Raw genomic sequence first — 19667 nt, forward strand, 5'->3', positions numbered from 1 at the left:
TGGTGTCTGACTTGTGATGTGAAAATAGGTTGACTGATCTTCCCTATGTTGTAGATGTTACCAGTCTATATTTTTATCAATTATGTGTCCAGGGGACTCCTGCAGAGGGATAATGAAGTAATGTGTGTTCCTTGTGCTAAAGAAAGGTGTCAGTCTCCAGGGCACTAAGGGTTGACTGGTGGGCGAGTTTGTCTGATATTCCCCTTGAGAAGATTTTTTTTAATTCAAGTTTATACAAAAATACCTTGACTTGTTAATAAAAATTATCTTTGTCAATCTGCTCTATTTTGATGGGAAGCCTGTACTTTAGTTTTAGAGCTTAGCTGGTGATTAATTGGAGCCTTTGATAATTGACTTGTTTAGAGTAAAAGGTTTAATGGAATGAGACACGAAAGCCTTTTCTTTCTAAATAATAATCACCACCATGAAATACTGTGGAAAATCTTTCTGGGTTTCAAGATTTTAAAACCTTATCTGCAAGTGTATCTGTCAAATGCCTAGGTTGCAGTGGGTATTTCCAGGGTGGCCGTGATATAATGGCCTGAAGTTTGTGTGTGTTGCCTGTGTCTTACTCTGTCTGCATTCTGCTTTCCAGCCGTGAAGGACGACAGAAGGATGGAGGACAGAGCGGTGGCAGCAGCTGCAGCCCCAAAGAAGACAGTTCCTCCAGGTTCCTTGATGGGCAGACAGACTTCACCTAGAAATCCTGTTCCAAAGAAGCGTCCTCCTTATGCTAACGTGGCAGGAGCCAAACCAGCCTTTAAGAAGCTGCCCTCAGGCTTCAAGGGTACCATCCCCAAGAGGCCATGGCCCTCGACCACCCCTTCAGGCACTTCTTCCAGGCAGGCAGGACCAACACCAGTGACAGTTGCTTCCAAAAAGTTGCCTGGCGCTGCTGCTGTGATGGGAGTTATGAGGAAGCCAGTGGCTGCCAATGTCTCTGCAGCCTCTCCAGCCCCAGCACAACCCAATTCACAAATTCGGCAAAATATAAGGCGCTCCTTGAAAGAGATTTTATGGAAAAGGTGGGCTGTTGTACATGTCATACCTTTTGCAGAGAAAGCATTGGTGATAGTATTCTGGATTTCCCCACTAGGCAAGTGCCCCCCGATTTATATAATCCCTCTTTTCATTCTATTCAGAGTCAATGACAGCGATGACTTAATAATGACAGAAAATGAAGTAGGAAAAATTGCCCTCCACATTGAGAAGGAGATGTTTAACTTGTTCCAGGTTACTGATAATCGTTATAAGAGCAAATATCGCAGCATCATGTTCAACCTTAAGGATCCTAAGAATCAGGTCTGTGTGCCCCCAACTAGATGTTGGGACTTTTTGACCTAGAATAGAGCCCTGCCTTCTTTTCTCTTAGCTTTACGGTGACATAGCAAATCACATTTGGAGCATCCTTTCCGTCTTTGTGGGTTGTCTTCTCTGCTAGAACAGATTTTATAACTCCTCACCTTCCATTTTACTAGGTTAGCCTAAATTGCTTCAAAAATCACATGCCCACTACCCTGAGATTAAAAGTTTTCCATCCTAATTTTCAGGGATGTCTGGTGGACCTTGTTTGGTTTGGTTTGATTTTCTTGGGACAAGGTCTCACTGTACCTTTGGCTGCCCTGGGTCTTACTTTGTAGACCAGGCTAGCCTCAAACTCTTAAGAGATCCACTTGTTTCTGCCTAGCAGGTGCTGGGATTAAAGATTCAAGCAACCTTTTTTTCCTTAACCTCTCTTCCTCAGCCACACAAAACATGGCACCCTGCAGTTCTCAATGATGCTTCTCCTCCTTTCTACTGCTGGGATTGTTTATAGTGTTCTTTGGACTCTGAGCACACACAATTCTGAGTTTTAGGGCCGGAATCAAGTGTCTTGGCTGCATCGTATGCTCTGCAATCCCGTGGTAGAAGTGATACATATTCCTGCCTTTATTTCTAACTTTTTTTTTCGGGGCACACAGTCTCACTGTGTAGCTCTGGCTGGCCTCAAGCTCAGAGCTCAGTGCTGGCATTAAAGTCATGTACTATCTGGCCTTCTAACTACTCCAAGTGTGTATCACCTCTACGGGCTTCCAACTTTTTAAACTGGATTTCAAGTTGTGTATGTGATTTGTGATCCTGAGAAGGCATAGACTCTGCAGATGACCTTGAAGCCGGCTCTCAGTTGTACTATTGCCTATTTCATCGTGGGTGGAGGGTGCACTTCTGCAGGGTGTGTGCAGTTAAAGTTGTTGGAGTATTCAGGGTCCATCTGATTTCCACTGTGCTGCTTTATTTCTTCACACTGACCCAGAGTAAAAGATAACACTGAAGACTTATGGGTGAGGAAATGAACGTGACTTTTTTTTTTTTCATTAGGGGCTTTTCCATCGAGTTCTTAGAGAAGAAATCTCCTTGGCAAAACTTGTCAGAATGAAACCTGAAGAACTTGTATCTAAAGAACTTTCCATGTGGACAGAGAAGCCTACAAAATCTGTGAGTGCTGAGGAGGGTGACTGCCTGAGGCCCTGGAGGTTTCATTTTTCTAGAATCAATTAAGCTGTTTATAGGATGGATGGATATTCTTTCTACCTAGAACCCAAAGCTGAAGCCTTCATTTCTGTCCTTCACATTGTAGGTAATGGAGTCCAGGACTAAGTTGCTTAATGAAAGCAAGAAGAACACTGCTAAGCCAGAAACTATTCCTGACATGGAAGATTCTCCACCAGTGTCAGATTCAGAAGTGAGTATTTGGGGTGTCTAGTGTTTACACAGAGACTAAAACTAACATCTCTTACTTACCTGCTTTCAGGTGTCTTAAGTCACCGAGCAAGTCACTGACCTTTGAACAGTATATATGTATGTGTGGTGTAGTATTTCCCAAGTGCTTCTCTTCATTGGGACGATTTGGGTTCCTTTAGTTTCTTGAGACAATCTCTCTTCATCTGGCCTAAAATATGTCACCTCTGGAATTTGGGGATTATAGACATGTCTTAGTGGGCTTTTTCTCCATTATTTTTTGTTTTGTTTTGTTTTTTTGAGACAGGGTTTTGGAATTTGTTCTGTAGATCTGGGTGGCCTTGAACTCAGAGGTCCACCTGCCTCCATTTCCAAGTGCCTCGGCACCACACCTGGCTCTCCATTGTGCTATTAACTCAGAGATAGATTGAATTTAGGAAGGAAATTATCTACTTGAGCCAAGCATGTTCTCACTTAACCTGTAATCCCAGCACGTACTAGATATATTTTTCTCAACCTGTGGGTTATGAGTCCTTTGAGGGTAGAACAACCCTTTCACAAGGGTTCATAGATAGATATCCTGCATATCAGCTGTTTACATTAGAATTCATAACAGTAGCAAAATTACAGTTATAAAGTAGCACCAAAAATAATTTTATGATTAAGGGTCACCACAACATGAGGAACTGTGTTAAAGGATGGCGGTGGTAGGAGGGTCGAGAACCTCTGCTAGATGGAAGCAGATCAGGAGTTTAGGGGTCATCCTCTGCTACATTTCAAGACATTGTCTCAAGAAAACAACAAAGACAAGACCTGTTTGCGTTTCAATCGTAGGACCAGCAGGAGTCAGTGAGAGCTGCCCCTGAAAAGAATACGACTCCTCTTCTGGATGTCTTCAGCAGCATGCTAAAGGACACCACAAGTCAGCATCGGGCTCATCTTTTTGATCTAAACTGTAAAATTTGTACAGGTGAGCATAATCTAGGGCTTAAAACTTTGGAAATGAGACAAGACAGGGCTTTGGCTAAAGTCGCTTTTGTAAAGGTAGCAGTGTTCCAGCCCAGTTTAGACAGGGTAGCTTTCTGGTGCTTATGTAGCCCTGGTTCCAATATCTTTTGATTAGCATAAGTCATTGCCTCCTCTCATGACTGAGCTGTGCTCTTGAATGTGTCTTCCTTGTACCTCATACTCTTCAGGTCAGGTTCCATCACTGGAGGATGAACCAGCTCCTAAAAAGCAAAAGCTTTCAGCTTCTGCTAAGAAAGACGACTTGAAGCCCAAGCATGACAGTCCTCCATCTGATCCAGTTCCTACCACTGCTGATGAAGGAATTGCAGAGACACTGCCTGAAAATGCCCCTGAGCCAGACCTGGAGAGTATTTCTAGTCTGAACCAGGAAAGAAAATGTTTCCCTGGGCCTCCAGGTGATGGCCAACCTGACCCCTCCCCACTGGATGGTCTCTCTCCCTGCTCTGCCTCTGGTGGCAATGGGGTGGTCACCACAGTCACTGTGTCTGGCCGAGACCCCAGGACCGCCCTGAGTGGGTCATGCACAGTCACAGCCTCCATGGCAGCCCACCTGGATAACTCCCATACTTCAGAAGCCAAACTGGACATGCTAAAGCCTGCTTTGACTCCTGCAGTGGTGCCTAAGTCCATACTGGCAAAGCCGTCCTCCTCTCCTGACCCAAGATACCTGTCAGTACCACCATCACCAAATACGAGGTGTGTGTTTAGGATGGGGTCTAAGCAAACCTCAAACTCTTGCTTTAGACTGACAAGGAAGTCTGGTGAATAGATTTATCAGAAACCTGGCTTCATTATCCTAAAGATGCTCCATCTCTTGGATGCCTAATTAATAGTTTGGTCTCAATCAGATCTTGAGTACAAAGTTTTTAATTAACTTAATGGCCATTGGTTTGTTGTCTGACTTAAGTAGTTACTTGGTAAAGGGAGCCACTAACCTTGGGCTTTTTTTTTTTTTTTTTTTTTTTTTTGCTCCCAAGTCTGAAGTCATCACGGTTTGAAAGATCTATTGTACAAAAAGAAATTAACACTTTTTTATGGTTTGGTTTTACAGCATTTCAGAATCACGATCCCCACCAGAAGGAGATACAACCCTCTTTTTGTCTCGGCTCAACACAATTTGGAAAGGATTTATTAATATGCAGAGTGTAGCAAAATTTGTCACTAAGGCATATCCTGTCTCTGGGTGTTTGGATTATCTCAGTGAGGTTAGAACCAAGAAATCAATCTCTCCCGCTACCTTCCCCCCTCTCCTTTCCTCCCTTCTTCCGGGTGTATGAGTGTATCTTGGAGAAGTCAGATTCATGCTGTTCCTCTGTTGTATGGCCAGAGACAGAAATGTGATCCAGCAGCTTCTGAACATAATATCCTTGGGAGGGTGGGTTTTTCCCTCCCACCCGACTTTAGGGGACACTTGTAAAGTGGTGCTGTTTCTGTTGTGTGATCTGGTGCTTTGGAATTAATTGTGTCAACCTGCAGCTCTGGTGTTGACTGCATGCTCTTCTTGTGTAGGATTTGCCAGACACCATCCACATCGGTGGAAGGATTGCTCCAAAGACAGTTTGGGATTATGTTGGCAAGCTCAAGTCATCCGTGTCTAAGGTACCTGCTCACAATGTGGTCTCTTCAACAGTGGGCAATTGTGTTTGCTGAAACCTTTTTAATTTCTTATTTTATTGGGCTAAGGTTTGAAACATCAGTTTTAACTTCCTAGATGTTAAGAGTGTGAGAAGCACATAAAGCTATGAAGCTATACTTGACTAATAGTGGTAGCCGTTTGCTTCTGACTTACAATGGTGTGAATGTATTCAGATTTTAGTAAATACACAGGCTTTGCTTCCTTCTTTTGTGACTAAGGGTAAAGAAGGCAGGAACGTAGAGGCATCCTGGCTCAGGCACAATTTTTCCTCACATACAGGCTTTGGCTTCCTAAAAATCCCTCAAGTTAGCTGCAGGTGATGTGTGTGAGGTTTCTATTGAAAATGGTCCATAGTTTGTACCACTCACAAGAGGAAGTAAGCCATATAGACTGGCCTTCTAGTGTGGAGACACCCAGATGGCGCCTGCTGCTGGTGTGTCCTGTGTCCTGTGTGCTGTGATCCCCATCATCTCAAAGCCCTGGGAATGGAAGTGGCTCTGACCAGAACCTGTGTCCTTTACACTTGATGTGAATTAGTACAGGCAGTAGATCTGACAGAACTGCTAGGCAGGGTGTCTCAGGGTCTGCATCTGAAGGAGGGGCGTTAGGGCAGCCCAGGTGCATGCTTCCCTGTGCTCTCTTTGTCTTACAGGAGCTCTGTCTGATTCGCTTTCACCCTGCCACAGAGGAGGAGGAGGTTGCCTACATCTCTCTCTACTCCTATTTTAGCAGCCGTGGCCGATTTGGGGTTGTAGCTAATAACAACAGGCATGTCAAGGACCTGTACCTGATTCCACTGAGTGCTAAGGACCCTGTGCCATCCAAACTCTTGCCCTTTGAGGGCCCAGGTAAGCAAGCACCCAGTATCTGGGAGGTGTAGGCACAACCAGTCTCACACGATCCTCTACACTGACACAGTCCTCTCAGGTTGTCAACAACATCTGCCACCTGGCCCCGGAACTAGATTAGGACAACCAATGGAACCAAGCATGGCAGGAGAACCTGTTATCTGAGATCTAGGCTCATGGCTCTAAAAGTATCTTAGTTCATGTGAAAATTGACTCACTCCTTACAAGTAAATTGTTTCCTGCCTCAGACCAGGGAGTTGTTCAAATGCCAGGACCAAGAACCAGACCCAAAGAGGGAGGACAGGGTTTGCCTGGATCCAGGGGTGCCTTTCACTCTGAAAAGACGGTTGCTATTACTGTTTCTGCTCTGCTCAAGGTGAACTGGCCTGTTCCATTCTAAGGTGCTTCTCCGCAGGACCTGATTCTTAAGGGGTCTTGTAATGGTGCCGTGGAGAAGCATCTCAAAATGACTACTTTTCAATCGCTACACACTGTAGTAAATTCTTTTACCTTTTCAAACTATTTAGATTTGTTCTTTCCTTGGAAGTATTACTTAGCAGATTACATATAAAGAAACACAAACTGGGCTCAGATGACACGGAGGGCTCTGGTCCAGTGATATCCTACTCTGCTAAGCACCTTCAAGGAGTTGTCATGGCTTCAATTGGGGAATTGGCACTAGTTGCCTAAATCGGTCTCTTTTCCCCAGTGGACTAATCTTACCTAAAATCCAATGGGTTTGACATTGCTACACATTCTTTAAAATGCTGTCGTAGAGGTAGCTGATGAGTGCCCCAGGCCCTGTACGCTACACCGCTGCACTGCATCTAAACTGGCTGGAATGCTGAAGGACAGCCCTCGGCCAACTACAGCCTGTTCCTAGTTCATGGCTTGAGTTTTTACCTGTGCTTGCAGTTTCAAAACACATGCACATTAAGGTATTGGTTGGTGTCATAATACAGGGTTAAATGTTAATGGGCATGATGCAGTAGGTAATTGTAGTGCCCAGCACATTTCACAAGCAAAGTGTATTAGTGTGTTCTGTGAAGCCATATTGGGGATAAGAAAAAGAGAATACCACTGTGAGTGGCAGAAAGTGCCCTGGAAGTGCTCGATGACAGCCATGTGAAGAGCTCTGGCCAGCATCTTCCATGACCAAGGGGAAAGAGGTATCCAGTTCTCCTGGAAGTGAAGATCCAGAAGCTGACCCTTGGCACCTGTGTGAAGAGCGGCCGGTTGCTTAGATTTGTCTCAGCTCGTGGGTAGGAATTAGTGTCCATGGGTGGTGCCTGAAGTGAGGGCAGGTATTGCCCCTGGGCACCCTCCTCTCTGGTGGAAAAGCACACCATTTATTGCAGAAGTGTGAGTTAGATCCCTTGCCTCCAGTTTGCTTAGAAAAAGCAGTGCTTCATCCTTTATACTCTGTCTCCCCATCTCCGTCAGCATTACCAAATGAGGCCAGTGTTGAGAAACCTGCAGAGTACATGGGCATTGGGATACATGAAGCCCTTACCCAAATAGTACTTGGGCGAGGTTCCCAGTGGCCAGGGCCAGGAAGGAGACAACCAGAGGAATGGTACCATCCATTGTGACTACACAATCATTTGGGTGCACGGTTTTGGGATAGCCAGCTGCGACAGGATAAGGCTACACTGGGCTTCCAAGATGACGGGTTGGGGGTTGACATATTGTATCCCACTAAGAGATAGGCACTGCCCACCCAGACTCATGTGCGGTGACTGGCCGGGTGAAGGGCCACACTCGCTGAGGCCGTGGCACTGGAGAGTGTGCTCAAAAGACAGGCAAATTTTCCTCCACAGAAGTCATAAGTGTGTCTTGTTAAAATAAGAATTTAAAAAAGTAACGAAGTATTACCTACAGACTTCTAAAGATTTTTTTTTAACTTAAGGACTGAAAAATACAGTTTTTAATGATATTGTTGCCACAATTACATGTGTGGTATTTGCACACTATCAGTGCAAACAGCCTTGGCCTAGGCCAGGCTTGTGGCTGGACCTGCTTACATACTGATGGTTTGACTTGGCATTTTCTAGGTGTAGGTGTGTGAGTGTGTGTGTTTATGCTTATGCTTATGTGTGCTATATGTGTGTAAGATTGAGCTGGAGCCTTGTTACTGGCTTATTTATTTTTCCCCAGTCCCCCATAGCATGTAATCATCCCAAAAGCCTTGGACACCTGGGCCATCTACAGGTAATAGCTCTGCCCCCTCAGCCCAGCCAGTGGCCCCATCTGAGTACCAGCTACCCAACAAGCTGGGGGTCTCTCCACATACCTAGGGTCTGCATTCCCAAAACCTTTTTCAATGCAGAGGCTTTGCCCATAGTCTCTGTAAGAGTGATACAGCACTCATCTTGAGCTGCTGTCCTCATAGCAGGGGCTAGGATGTCCTCACAGGATCAGATAAAGTCGGAGCCCCATGTAGTGTGCATGCAGATCCTGATGGGAGAGAGGACGTTACACATGGAGCTCCTCTCCACCCGAACTCAGAGCCTAGAACTTTCTGACATTGGCCTTTTGAACTCTAGCCTTACTTTAAGAATGACAAAACCTCAAAAGTACTTGGGCCACAACTTGAGAACACCTATTGCCAGCATTTATTTGATTCTTGGCTTAGCACGTGTAAAATTCACAGACCCAGTCAGCACATCCTGAGCTGCTGGGTTTTTTTAATGACTCTAGTGCCCTTGTCTTTTGTAATGATTTTATACAAAAAATACTGTTGGTCTGTTAGACACTGGTTTTTATACCTAATGTGATTACTTCAAAGGACAGCTAAAAAGCCTAGGTCCTTCTGACCCCACTGTCGGTCCTCTTCACACTAGTTTAGATGCTGTTTTAGAGCCACCAACAGTTTCTCAGGCAACTTGTGACCTTAATCAAGGGAGTGAGCCTAGTTTATTTATAGGAGCTCTTCCCTTCTACCTGGCCCTGACAACCCATGTACCCACCTCATATTCATCAGGGTTCACTGCCAGGTTGAAGAAAACCAAGGCACTTCATTTGGTGTCGGTGCCTGTTGCACTCCCCAGTACACCAGCATGCAGCCAGTCTCCTCTCCAAACCACCCTCAGGGAGTGTCACACCCCAGTGTCTGTGTTCACACAAACAATTCAATTAGCTGGCAAGTTCTATGCTTTGAAATATTAGCAGGTAAGCGCTCCAGTTTTCTTGTGTGTGTATCAAAGCTTTGCATAGAAACTGTAATCAAAGTCAAATACAGTATTGAATGGAATGTACTTAAACTTTGTCTATCTTAAATCAATAAAAATATGTCATGGAAACTGGTCATTGTTTGTTTGACTTGGAACCATGTGATAGCTAGGGCCACTTGCCCTAGGTCTACCTCTGCTTCTTGTAAGCCAGCATAATTCTCTTCTGGTAGTACAGGGGCTCCCAGTGTCCTGCCAAGTGGTGCACAGCAGAGGGCATGCAGACTGACATGCTCCATGGTGTCCTTTGTACTCGGGCACCTGGAAGAAGATGGACAGCGCCCTTGTTACCCCAAGCATGCACTGGGTGCAGTGGCTTTACCCTAGTCTTACAGCTTCAGAGTCGGAAGAGGGAGGACATGTGCGTGAGTGTGTGTGTGTTAAGTGGGCTGGGAAGTATTCAGTTCCCCTCATAGTTGCCAAGTGTGTCCAAGTCATACCTAAAAACACAGTTTCTGATCCAGCAGGTGTGTACATTTTGTTTTGACAGATTCAAACCATAAAAGAGCTTTTATCTTGAACATGTTGAACATACTGTTAGACTGGGGAATAGAGGTGTCGATTTGATAGGTGTGAGGTCAGCGGGAGTCTACTTTGGGGATTCTGATAACTGGGAACACCAACATGCACACCATTCACAGCACCACCTCCCATATCTATAGAAGCAGATGGTTGTCTTCAGCCACATCTGCAGACTCTGTTGCTAACATGTCTGGATACCAGTCCCAAGAAATTAACTAGCACACCTCTTCAGTCTGGTTTATCTTCTATCTGATACCCCTGAGTCCAAAGGCTAAGTAGGCATTTGCACCTTAAAAACGGGAACAGAGGTGGAGCTTAAAGAGCTTGCTTTCATACACACTAAGCAGCGTATCCCTTGCAGTTGAAGAGCACATTTTAACTGCGCCTGCTATGTCAGTCTCCCACTGCTTGTTTTGTGTAGTTGTGAATTGACAGCCTCAAAAGAGCCCCAAAGAGTAAGTGTGTAAGTAACTGCCATTCTGTCCAGTGCTGGCTCTTGTGGAAGCCCCATCAGCACTGCAGCTGGGGTGACCATTGTTTCTCAGGCCATACTTCCCACACTCTGGGGAGCTGAATTCTTAACCTGATGACTGACAAAATGCAACAAGCCTGGAAAGTGAACCCCAAGAAACCTGGATCTCCACTGCCCCTCCTAGAGGTGTGGGGTAGAGACAGAGACTTGGGGCGTCTGACCTTCATTGACATTTCCTGTTACATGACTTACCTTACATACACAATGGAGCAGCATCGTTAACTTTGGGACATGCCCCTCCTCAGCGAAGATACTTCCAAGGCCCATGACGGATAATTGAATTTGATTGTTCACAGAATGATGATGCTTCCAGGGTACTAGCTATGGTTGGATTTGGGTGGGTGGGTTTTTTTTTTTTTCCTTTGTCTTATTTGGTTTTGGCTCAGTCTGCCCTCACCACATAGTCTTAAGTTGGCCTTGAACTCATGAAGATCTGACTGCCCTCAGACTCCTGAGCAGATAATACATATGAGTCACCATTCCTTGTGGATATTTATGTAGTTGTAGGTATACTTGAGACAGGCAGTAAGGATTGTTTCAGAATTGGACTGCATTCTGGGGAGGTTTGCCAGAAATTTAGAGAACACGGACCAGTCTTGGAGCCCTGCAGTATGCATATGGATAACCAGGTGATTAGAAACAGCTGCTAGTGAGATTCCGTTCTAGGCAGCCTACTGAGCGCACAACCAGCATGAACTCTACCACAGCTACCAGCTTACTGTGGATGCTGGAGCATCCTGCTGTGCTGGGACACAGTACCCTGGACCACCTGAGTTTTGGTTGCAATTTAAGCAGGAGTCTAATACAGTAGAGGACCCATCACCTGCACTTGGGTGGTCTGGAAGTCCTTTCTGGAGTGAGGCAGAAAGTCCTCTGTCTAGGACTAGTGACCCACGTTAAATTGCCAGCCCTGCCTCCTCACACCAGGACCCCTAGCCCTTAGCACGATAACCCCACACCCAGTGTCAGATTCTGAAAAGAGCCTGGTTTACAGAGCTGCCCTGTAAAACTTCAGCTTGTGGCTCAAATGTTCCAACAAGTTTTTGTGACTCAAACTCGTAAGCTCTGGCCATTTTCTACAGGTTCTTCCAGAAAGCCTAAAACACTGGTTTAGCAATTAATCCAAACTATAAATGTTAAGCTTTATAGTATCCAGGAAGCAGCCAGCAGCTGCCGTTTTAAGTTTAAAAGCCTCTTAATTTTTCCTTAGAACTTGATAGCCTTCCACACATTCTGAGCGCTCAGTAGAATCAGCCAACGCCTCAAGTTTGGTTGTTTTTTTTCCCTACTGCCTAGCTCTTTTCTCTGAAACACTAGGCATTTACAGCACTATTTAGTTTTTATACATCCCTCCAAGAAGCAGGGGGCTGGCGCAGACATTCCTGGAAAGAGGGAGGAGGTCTAGGTGTGGGGGCTGGGTGGTCAGCTCTCAGTGGCTGGCCAGTCTGCCACCTCCATTACCCATTGTGTGCTAAGCCTTACTGGAATTTAGGATTTGTAACACCCTTAGAACTAACTACATAACAGTGTCTAGAAGCAGTTGTTTACAGTAGCTTAAAACAAATAAAATCTTTGGTAGTGATTTAATCGCTTAAAAATCATAGGATTGTATTTTTATAACAGTAAATTAATAGTGTGGTCAGATTGATTAGCTTGTTTCCTTTTACATTTGTACTCTTGACGCTATGTCCCCTTTCCCCCACCCCTGCCCAAGCTACTAGTTTTGGGACTGCACTTTTCATTGCTTTGTTGTACATATAGAGGATTGAGAAGCAGCACTGAAAACTGGCATTCCTGAGCTGACTTGGCCACACTGTCTTAGGTCCTTGCCTTTGAGAGCAGTGTGCCCTGAGTCTCCCCAGTGCTTCCTCCCTGGAGTGTGCTCCTTACCACCATTTGCAGATGCCCTGTGCTTCACTGATTCATGGGAGTCTTTATGAAGACTTGAGCAGTAGGTGACAGGCCAGCAGTTGTGCCACCATTCACAGCCCAGTAGGAATGTGATTTATTAATGCCCAGTGAATTTTGTTTTAAATTGAGCTTTATTTTCTCATTACTATAATTATGACATCAGACACTAAGTTCACTATCATTGTTCATTTCAATTTGAGTTGAATTGATCCCTCACTATTTGCTAACTTAGTATATTTAACTTGATCTGTGCAGCTCGCATGTTAACCCCCTGGTGTGCCATGGCGGCAAATGAGAGAGCATAGCTGAGACTTATAAACATTGTTTGCCCTCAGGAAGCCGAGACAGGTGGATCTATGAGTTCAAGACCAGCCTGATCTATAGAGTGAGTTCCAGGACAGCCATGGTTACACAAAGAAACCATTGTGTGCCAACCCTCCCAGTCAAATGTCCCGACAATGAGTAGATGTCTCATTTCACCTTCTGTAGCTTTGGCATTTTAGCAACTGGAAAAACAGCATGATTTCTGATGTGGGATGGGTTTGCTTGTGACTTAAGTTCTTGTTTTGTGGTTTCTAATGGGTACTGATCTGTCATGGGTCCTTTTCAGACCACTAGAGCTGGAACTAGGTGGGTATGCCAGTACATTCAAAGACTACAATTCCTTAGTTTTCTACAATAAGCTTCTTAAACGTGGGATTTTATTTTGCAACAGAATCTCTTCTATTGAAGTTCCCCATTAGTGAAAGTTCCTCCGAAGGGTGGAAGCTAAGCTTAGATTCTAAAGTTTGTATAAATATTTTGTTTTCCAGGTCTTGAATCACCACGTCCAAATATAATACTTGGGTTAGTAATATGTCAGAAAGTCAAACGTCCTTCAAGTGCTGGAGAGTTAGACAAAATAGATGAGAAACGGACTCGACTCCAGCAGGAAGAGGTAGAAACTTCAGTGTATCCCAAAGTAACTGCAACTTTGCCATCTGAGAAGAAGACTCCCAAATACCACCTGCACTCTGCAGACACGGCTGCCAGCAGCACTACACCCCCTGATTCTCCTCCACCCCCTCCTCCTCTTCCTGAACCCCCAGTACTGAAAATACTGTCATCCCTCAAGCCAGGGTCCACCAGCACTGTCACAGCACCCACCACATCAGCAGTGATGACCACCACAGCTTCCCCTGTTGTTTCTGCCACTTCAAAAACAGCCTCGCCTCTGGAACACATCCTGCAGACTCTGTTTGGGAAAAAGAAGTCATTTGAACCCTCCACGAAAGAATCTGTTGTGTCTGTATCTCAGGATTCCACATCACATCAGGATTCCAAGGCCAAGGGGGAGGATGCCATGTCAGCAGCTCCTTTGTTGGATCCAATTGTTCAACAGTTTGGTCAGTTCTCAAAAGACAAGGCTCTGGAGGAAGAGGAGGAAGATGACAGGCCCTATGACCCAGAAGAAGAGTACAACCCTGAGCGAGCCTTTCATACCCTGATTGCTGAGCCAGGGAAGCACCATGATGTGGAAAATGTTCCTGAGACAGCTGAGAAGGAAGAGGTGGCCTATGATCCAGAAGATGAGACCATCTTAGAAGAAGCTAAGGTGACCATTGATGACCTGCCCAATCGGATGTGCGTGAAAGCCAGCTCCACGGAGAGGCCTGCTGACTTTACCACTGATGCCACGAATGCCTCTCTGGTGGAGCAACAGAAAATGTTAGAAGAGCTAAATAAGCAGATTGAGGAGCAAAAGAGGCAGCTGGAGGAACAAGAAGAAGCCCTTCGGCAGCAGAGGGCTGCAGTTGGTGTCTCCATGGCACACTTCTCTGTGTCAGATGCCTTGATGTCACCACCTCCCAAGTCTTCCTTGGCCAAGACAGACCTATTCTCCCAGGAACAGCAGGCCCCAGACCCAAGTCATGGGGCCTTGGGTGCCAACCACAACTTAGACTCAAGACAAAGTAGGGATCCAAGGCAGGCCAGGAGACTGGCTGCTGAGAACATTGAGAATGAATCTCTTCCCAGGGCCCCTACAGGAAGCACACCTGGCCCACAAGGTACCCTGCCTGCCAGGGAGACTACTGTTGCTGGGATCGCAGCAGCTCAGGGGCCTGGGCTGGCTCCAGAAGCCAAGGAACCAGTGGCTGTTCCCTGGGCTCCAGGCGAAAACACTGTGTTGAGACCTGAACATGACATTCAGAAATGTGAGCACCCTGGTAACCCTGTCTCATTGCCCCTGGACAGCGGTCACCTTCCTACTGCTGGTGATGGCACAGCCAGGCCAGCAGCACCCCGCAGAGTGCTGCTGCCCACACCCCCAAGCACCGCCTTTCCACCCAGCTTCCCTTTGCACCCTGAAGAAGCCCAGAATTTTAGTTCTGGAGGCAGGGAGCCTTTTCCAGGGCCCGTGTTTCTGTCTCAGGAAACATCTCTTGGCTCATCTCAATTCGAGGACCCTCGGGGTGCACAATCTGCTGGGAGGAGTGAGAGCCCAGTAGCTGATACCGAGGACAGCAGAGAACCACAGCCCAGGCCTGGTGAGGGCAATACTCCATTCCCCCAATCTGGGCAGAGGGGAGGGGGCCCTCAGCCCCAGTTTCCTGGCCAGCGTGAACCTCTACCGCGCACTTTTGGGATGTCAGGGCATCATGGCCCTGGTTTCCCAGGACCTAGGGGGCCAGTCCCTCCATTTTCAGAAGAGAATATTCCTAACAATGATGGACCAAGAGGCCCTTCACCTGCCAAATTTGGGGCCCAGAAACCACCAATCCCTTCCTTATTCTCTGGGCAACATGGGCCACCTCCCTATGGGGACAACAGGGGACTCTCACCTTCCTATCTCAGTGGTCCCAGAGGAGGAGCACCTGCCCAATTTGAAGAACGCAAGGATCCACATGGGGAGAACAGGGAATTCCAGGACGCTTCATACAGTGAGATGACAGGTGCCCCTACTCAGTGTGAAGGGCCAGATCAGGCCCCGTTCATGGGGAACAGGGCACCCTTCCAGTTTGGAGGCCAGAGACGGCCACTTCTGACTCAGATGAAAGGGCCCCGTGGAGGACCGCCACCAACTCAGTTTGGAGGTCAAAGGGGTCCACCTCCTGGCCATTTTGTGGGCCCACGTGGACCCCATCCTAGTCAGTTCGAAACTTCCCGGGGTCCTCACCCTGGCCAATTTGAAGGGCCCAGGGGCCAAGCACCAGGTTTCATGCCAGGCCCCCGGGGTGTTCAGCCCCAGCAGTTCGAAGAGCAGAGGGTGAATTCGCCACCACGGTTTGCAGGTCAGAGGGCACTTGCACCTCTGCCATATGGAGGACCAAGGGGTCCTGCACCCTTTGCTGAGAAAAACGAACAGCCACCTCGATTTCACTTTCAAGGCCCATCTTCACAGCCCGTGAAGCCTCCCCCTCGGCCCCTGCTGGAGCTGCCAAGCCACCACCCTCAGCATAGGAAGGACCGATGGGATGAGGCAGGCCCAGCTACTGCCCTGCCTTCCAATGCTGGACCTGGGCAAGGCCCTGAGACTGATGGACAGTGGGCCACATCAGAGTTCCGAGAAGGCAAAGGTCATGAGTATAGGAACCCAACTTTTGAAGGGAGACAGAGGGAGCGGTTTGAATCAGGACCTAAAGAAAAGCCTCTGGATGAGCCTGAAGCTCAAGGGTTAGAGAATCGGCAGGGCCGGGCGTTTGAGGATCGGAGACGAGAGCGAGAGAGAGGCAGAAACTGGAGTCGAGAAAGAGACTGGGAGAGGAGCCGGGAGTGGGACCGACATCGGGAATGGGACAAAGGCAGGGATAGAAGCTCCAACAGGGACAGGGAGCGAGATAACGACCGGGCTAAGGAGTGGGATCGTAACCGGGAGAGAAGCAGGAATCGCGACCGTGACCGTGACAGGCGGCGAGACCGAGATCGAGACAGGTCCCGGAGCAGAGACCGGGACAGGGACCGTGAGAGAACCCGAGACAGAGATCGGGACCGAGGCCGGGACCGGAAAGACCGCAGCAAGAGCAGAGAGAGCCCGCGGGACCTGAAGTCTGAGGCTAGGACCTCTGATGCGGGCTCTGCTGCAGCCCAGGCCTAGAGGCCATTGCACTCAGGGCTGGGGACAAGACAGATACTCTGGTGAGGACAACGACCTCGCGTCAGCTATTGTTAAAATATAGGCTCAGCCTGGCAAAGACCCCTTTAAAAGCCAAGTGCATAAAATGTGTTGAGCAAAGAGTTTTTGAAATAGCTATGAAATTAGATACAGAATATAATATTCTGGACTTCAGGAATTACTGTAATTTTGTGTATAATGGTTTGTTACAAAATTTCCCAACTTTACAATTCTGATGTTTTTTAATAACTTAATATTTCCATTTAAAATTACAAAAATGGGAAAGTATCTACAAAAGCATATTGCTTTTTTTCAGATTATAAAGTTATCTTTTCCAATAATTTGACTGGTGTAAGTTTTAAGGGGATTTCAGTGGACTGTAGAGCTAGCTTTCCCTGTGCTGTCATCTCTGCTTTCGCAGATCCAGACCTATCCAGGGACTCTCGGTGCTGTCCTGAGTGGAAAGCACTGGCGAGGTATGAGCTTGGGGTGTGTGCTTGCAGCCGGGGGAGAACAGTCTTCCTAGGCCTGGCTCCCCACAATGCATCACTTTAGAAGTTTTTTTCAGAACATAATTAGAAATAATTCGTCCTAGTGAAAATTGTTACATTTTAAATAACAATTTATTTTTAAATGTTCAAATTTATCAGCCTAAAGAAAAGCAAAACTGTTCAGAGTAGCTTAAGAGAAAAGAGGCAGGAATCAATCAGAAAAGCATTGCCCAATGCTGTCCTCTGAGTGGCTCTGCAGAGTCACAGACCCTGGGCAGGTGTTGGGGTTGGAAACTTCAGTGGGGTGGGGCATGTTTGTACCAAATTTGGAAGAGAGGAGGATAATGGTGAAACAGACTGCTTCGTGAAAGGCTACTCCCCTGCTGCCACATAGACCCTCTGAAAATGCCGAGAAGGCCAGCTAACTTATTTGACTGTGCAAATATGTTTGATAGTTCCTTTTATATTTTCATAAACTTAATTTTTCAGATAGAGAATTGGAGAGCTTCGTTTGTTCTTTGGAGTCTTTTATTTCATTGTACATCACTACAGATTTTTTTTTCACTTTATAGCACAAATTTTTTAAGTTGAGAAGACATGGAAAAATAGCAGTTTGGGATATTTGCTATTATAAACCAAATATCAGTAGGTTAAATTACATGACTGTCAGTTTCAACATCTAATAAGATGTGAAGTTTTTTTTAACATATAAAGTAAAATTTTCTAACTTAAATGCACAAGCATACAAATCAAGTGTGTTTCTTTTAAGTTTACTTGGTAGAAATTTCTGTACATTGTATTTTGTATTGCAGAGTGTTATATCACTGTCCATTTAAACACAGGACTTCATAGGTTTTGTTACTTGAAGTAGAATAAATATCTACAGAGTTCTTGTTTCTCTCTTCACTCAGCCTTGACACACACCACACCACCCCATCCCCCCACTCCCAGCTAGCGGCCCTAGTCCCTGTGTTGGATGCTGCCTGCTGCGTGGTGTCAGGACCCAGAGAGTAATGTGCTGGCTGGTATCCTATGTAGAACCCAGACTGCAATGTATGGCCTTGCAGGAAGCCTGAGGGTGTCCCTGAAGGCAGCCTGTGTTGGAGCAGGAAGTAGTGGATCAGGAATGCCCAGGTGTCATGGATAGAGTCCAGGCCTTCATTGCTAGCTTTTTAAAAGGAGCGGAGTCGGTGGCCCTGCCCTTGACTGCCACCTGCTGGTCAGAATTGAACCTAAATCTGGCTGCTGTATCTCCACGTAGGTACCCAGTGCAGCAAGAACTTGGCAGCGCCAGGCAATGGTGGGATGCTTTAATCCCAGCACTCAGGGGCGGGGTGTGTGTGTGTGTGTGTGTATGTGTGGAGCAACTTGGCAGGAAGATTCTGACGCGGATCCAGCTGGTGAGGTACTTACTGGGGCTTGGAGGCTGACTACAACTCGTCTCTGACAGCCATAGCATCTTTTTGGTTTGAGATAGACCCGCGATAAAGCCTCGAGTTCACAGCAATTCTCCTTCAGCCTCCTGAGTTATGTCACTTGTCTTCACAACTCTGAAGCCTCCTGCAGGGTCATGTGACACCTGAAAGGGCAGATTACAGGGGAAGGAAAAGAGCTGTCAGGGCCCAATGTACGCTAGTACCCTCCACTCATCTGCAGCCAGGACACGCATTACCAAGTCCAGTAGCAAGCAAGCAATAGTATCTGTGTTCCCCGGAAAGCAGTAGACACTGGTTATGGCCCAGCCCAGGAAGGGCCTGACCTACTAGAGCAGAGAGGGGAGCTGTTCACAGTCATAACAAGGGCAACAATCACTGGGAAGGTAACTTGATCTCATACCTGCTCCCTACAGCAGCAACATACATCTGTATGGCTCTTAGCAAAAGTGCGTGTGTGTGTGTGTGTTGTGGGGGGGGGGGGGAGGTCCCAGTCATAGTTTTACACCCAGCAAACAGTTAGTAATGCTTGGAATACCCTTAGATGTTTGCCTTTCCCATTGCTGAGACAGGATATGTAATAAAAAACAAGGGAGGATTTATTCTAACTAGCAGTTTTCGGGGGATTCAGTCCATCGTGGAGCCTGGAGCAGCTGTCACATGTCCTGTTCACATCTTAGTGAATCAAGATGCTTTGCTTGGGACCTAAAGCACAGCTAGGCTGTAACCCTCAAAGCCACCCTTTCCCACTTGGTGGACTGTCTTCCAGCCAGGTCCACGGTCTTAAAGGTTTTATTAGCTCCCGAACAGCACCACCAACTGAGGACCAAGTATTCAAACACTTGAACCTGTGGGGGACATTTCAGACCCAACCATATTTAATCTTTTTTTCCTTAAAGATTGTTTTATTTATTATGTATACAGTGTTTTGCCTCCTGGCCAGAAGAGGGCACCAGATCTCATTACAGATGGTTGTGAGCCATCATGTGGTTGATGGGAATTGAACTCAGGACCTGAGTGCTGGGATTAAAGGTGTGCACCACCATTACTTGGCTTATCTTTTTTTTTTAGTTAATAAAATTTGGATCGTATAGTATCATACATTTATTAGTGTGGTTTTTGGGGGTTTTGTTTTTGTTTTTGTTTTTCAGTAAACTGGATCATTCCGAAAGGCAGCACACATTTACCAAAAACTCTTGTTTACAGGAAGGCTTGGTGGCCTAC

The 19667-nt window shown here is 46.5% G+C and overlaps 1 protein-coding gene across 4 annotated transcripts in view; it reads left to right on the forward strand.

The window, feature by feature from the left end:
• Dido1 (death inducer-obliterator 1) overlaps positions 1–17900 on the forward strand; it is a 54292-nt gene extending 36392 nt beyond the window's left edge. For all 4 annotated transcript variants that reach the window (XM_048441310.3, XM_048441309.3, XM_087910899.1 and 1 more), the window contains 10 exons: positions 596–1025; positions 1143–1302; positions 2359–2475; positions 2618–2722; positions 3553–3688; positions 3915–4443; positions 4799–4952; positions 5257–5346; positions 6036–6231; positions 13239–17900. In XM_048441310.3, coding sequence (XP_048297267.1) covers positions 596–1025; positions 1143–1302; positions 2359–2475; positions 2618–2722; positions 3553–3688; positions 3915–4443; positions 4799–4952; positions 5257–5346; positions 6036–6231; positions 13239–16501 — 5180 coding nt within the window. In that variant the 3' untranslated portion in view covers positions 16502–17900. The remainder of the gene's footprint in view (positions 1–595; positions 1026–1142; positions 1303–2358; positions 2476–2617; positions 2723–3552; positions 3689–3914; positions 4444–4798; positions 4953–5256; positions 5347–6035; positions 6232–13238) is intronic.
• The last annotated feature ends 1767 nt before the right edge of the window (positions 17901–19667 follow it).

Source organism: Myodes glareolus, chromosome 10 (assembly GCF_982192425.1).
Source record: "Myodes glareolus chromosome 10, mMyoGla1.1, whole genome shotgun sequence".
Classification (NCBI taxonomy): Eukaryota; Metazoa; Chordata; class Mammalia; order Rodentia; family Cricetidae; genus Myodes; species Myodes glareolus.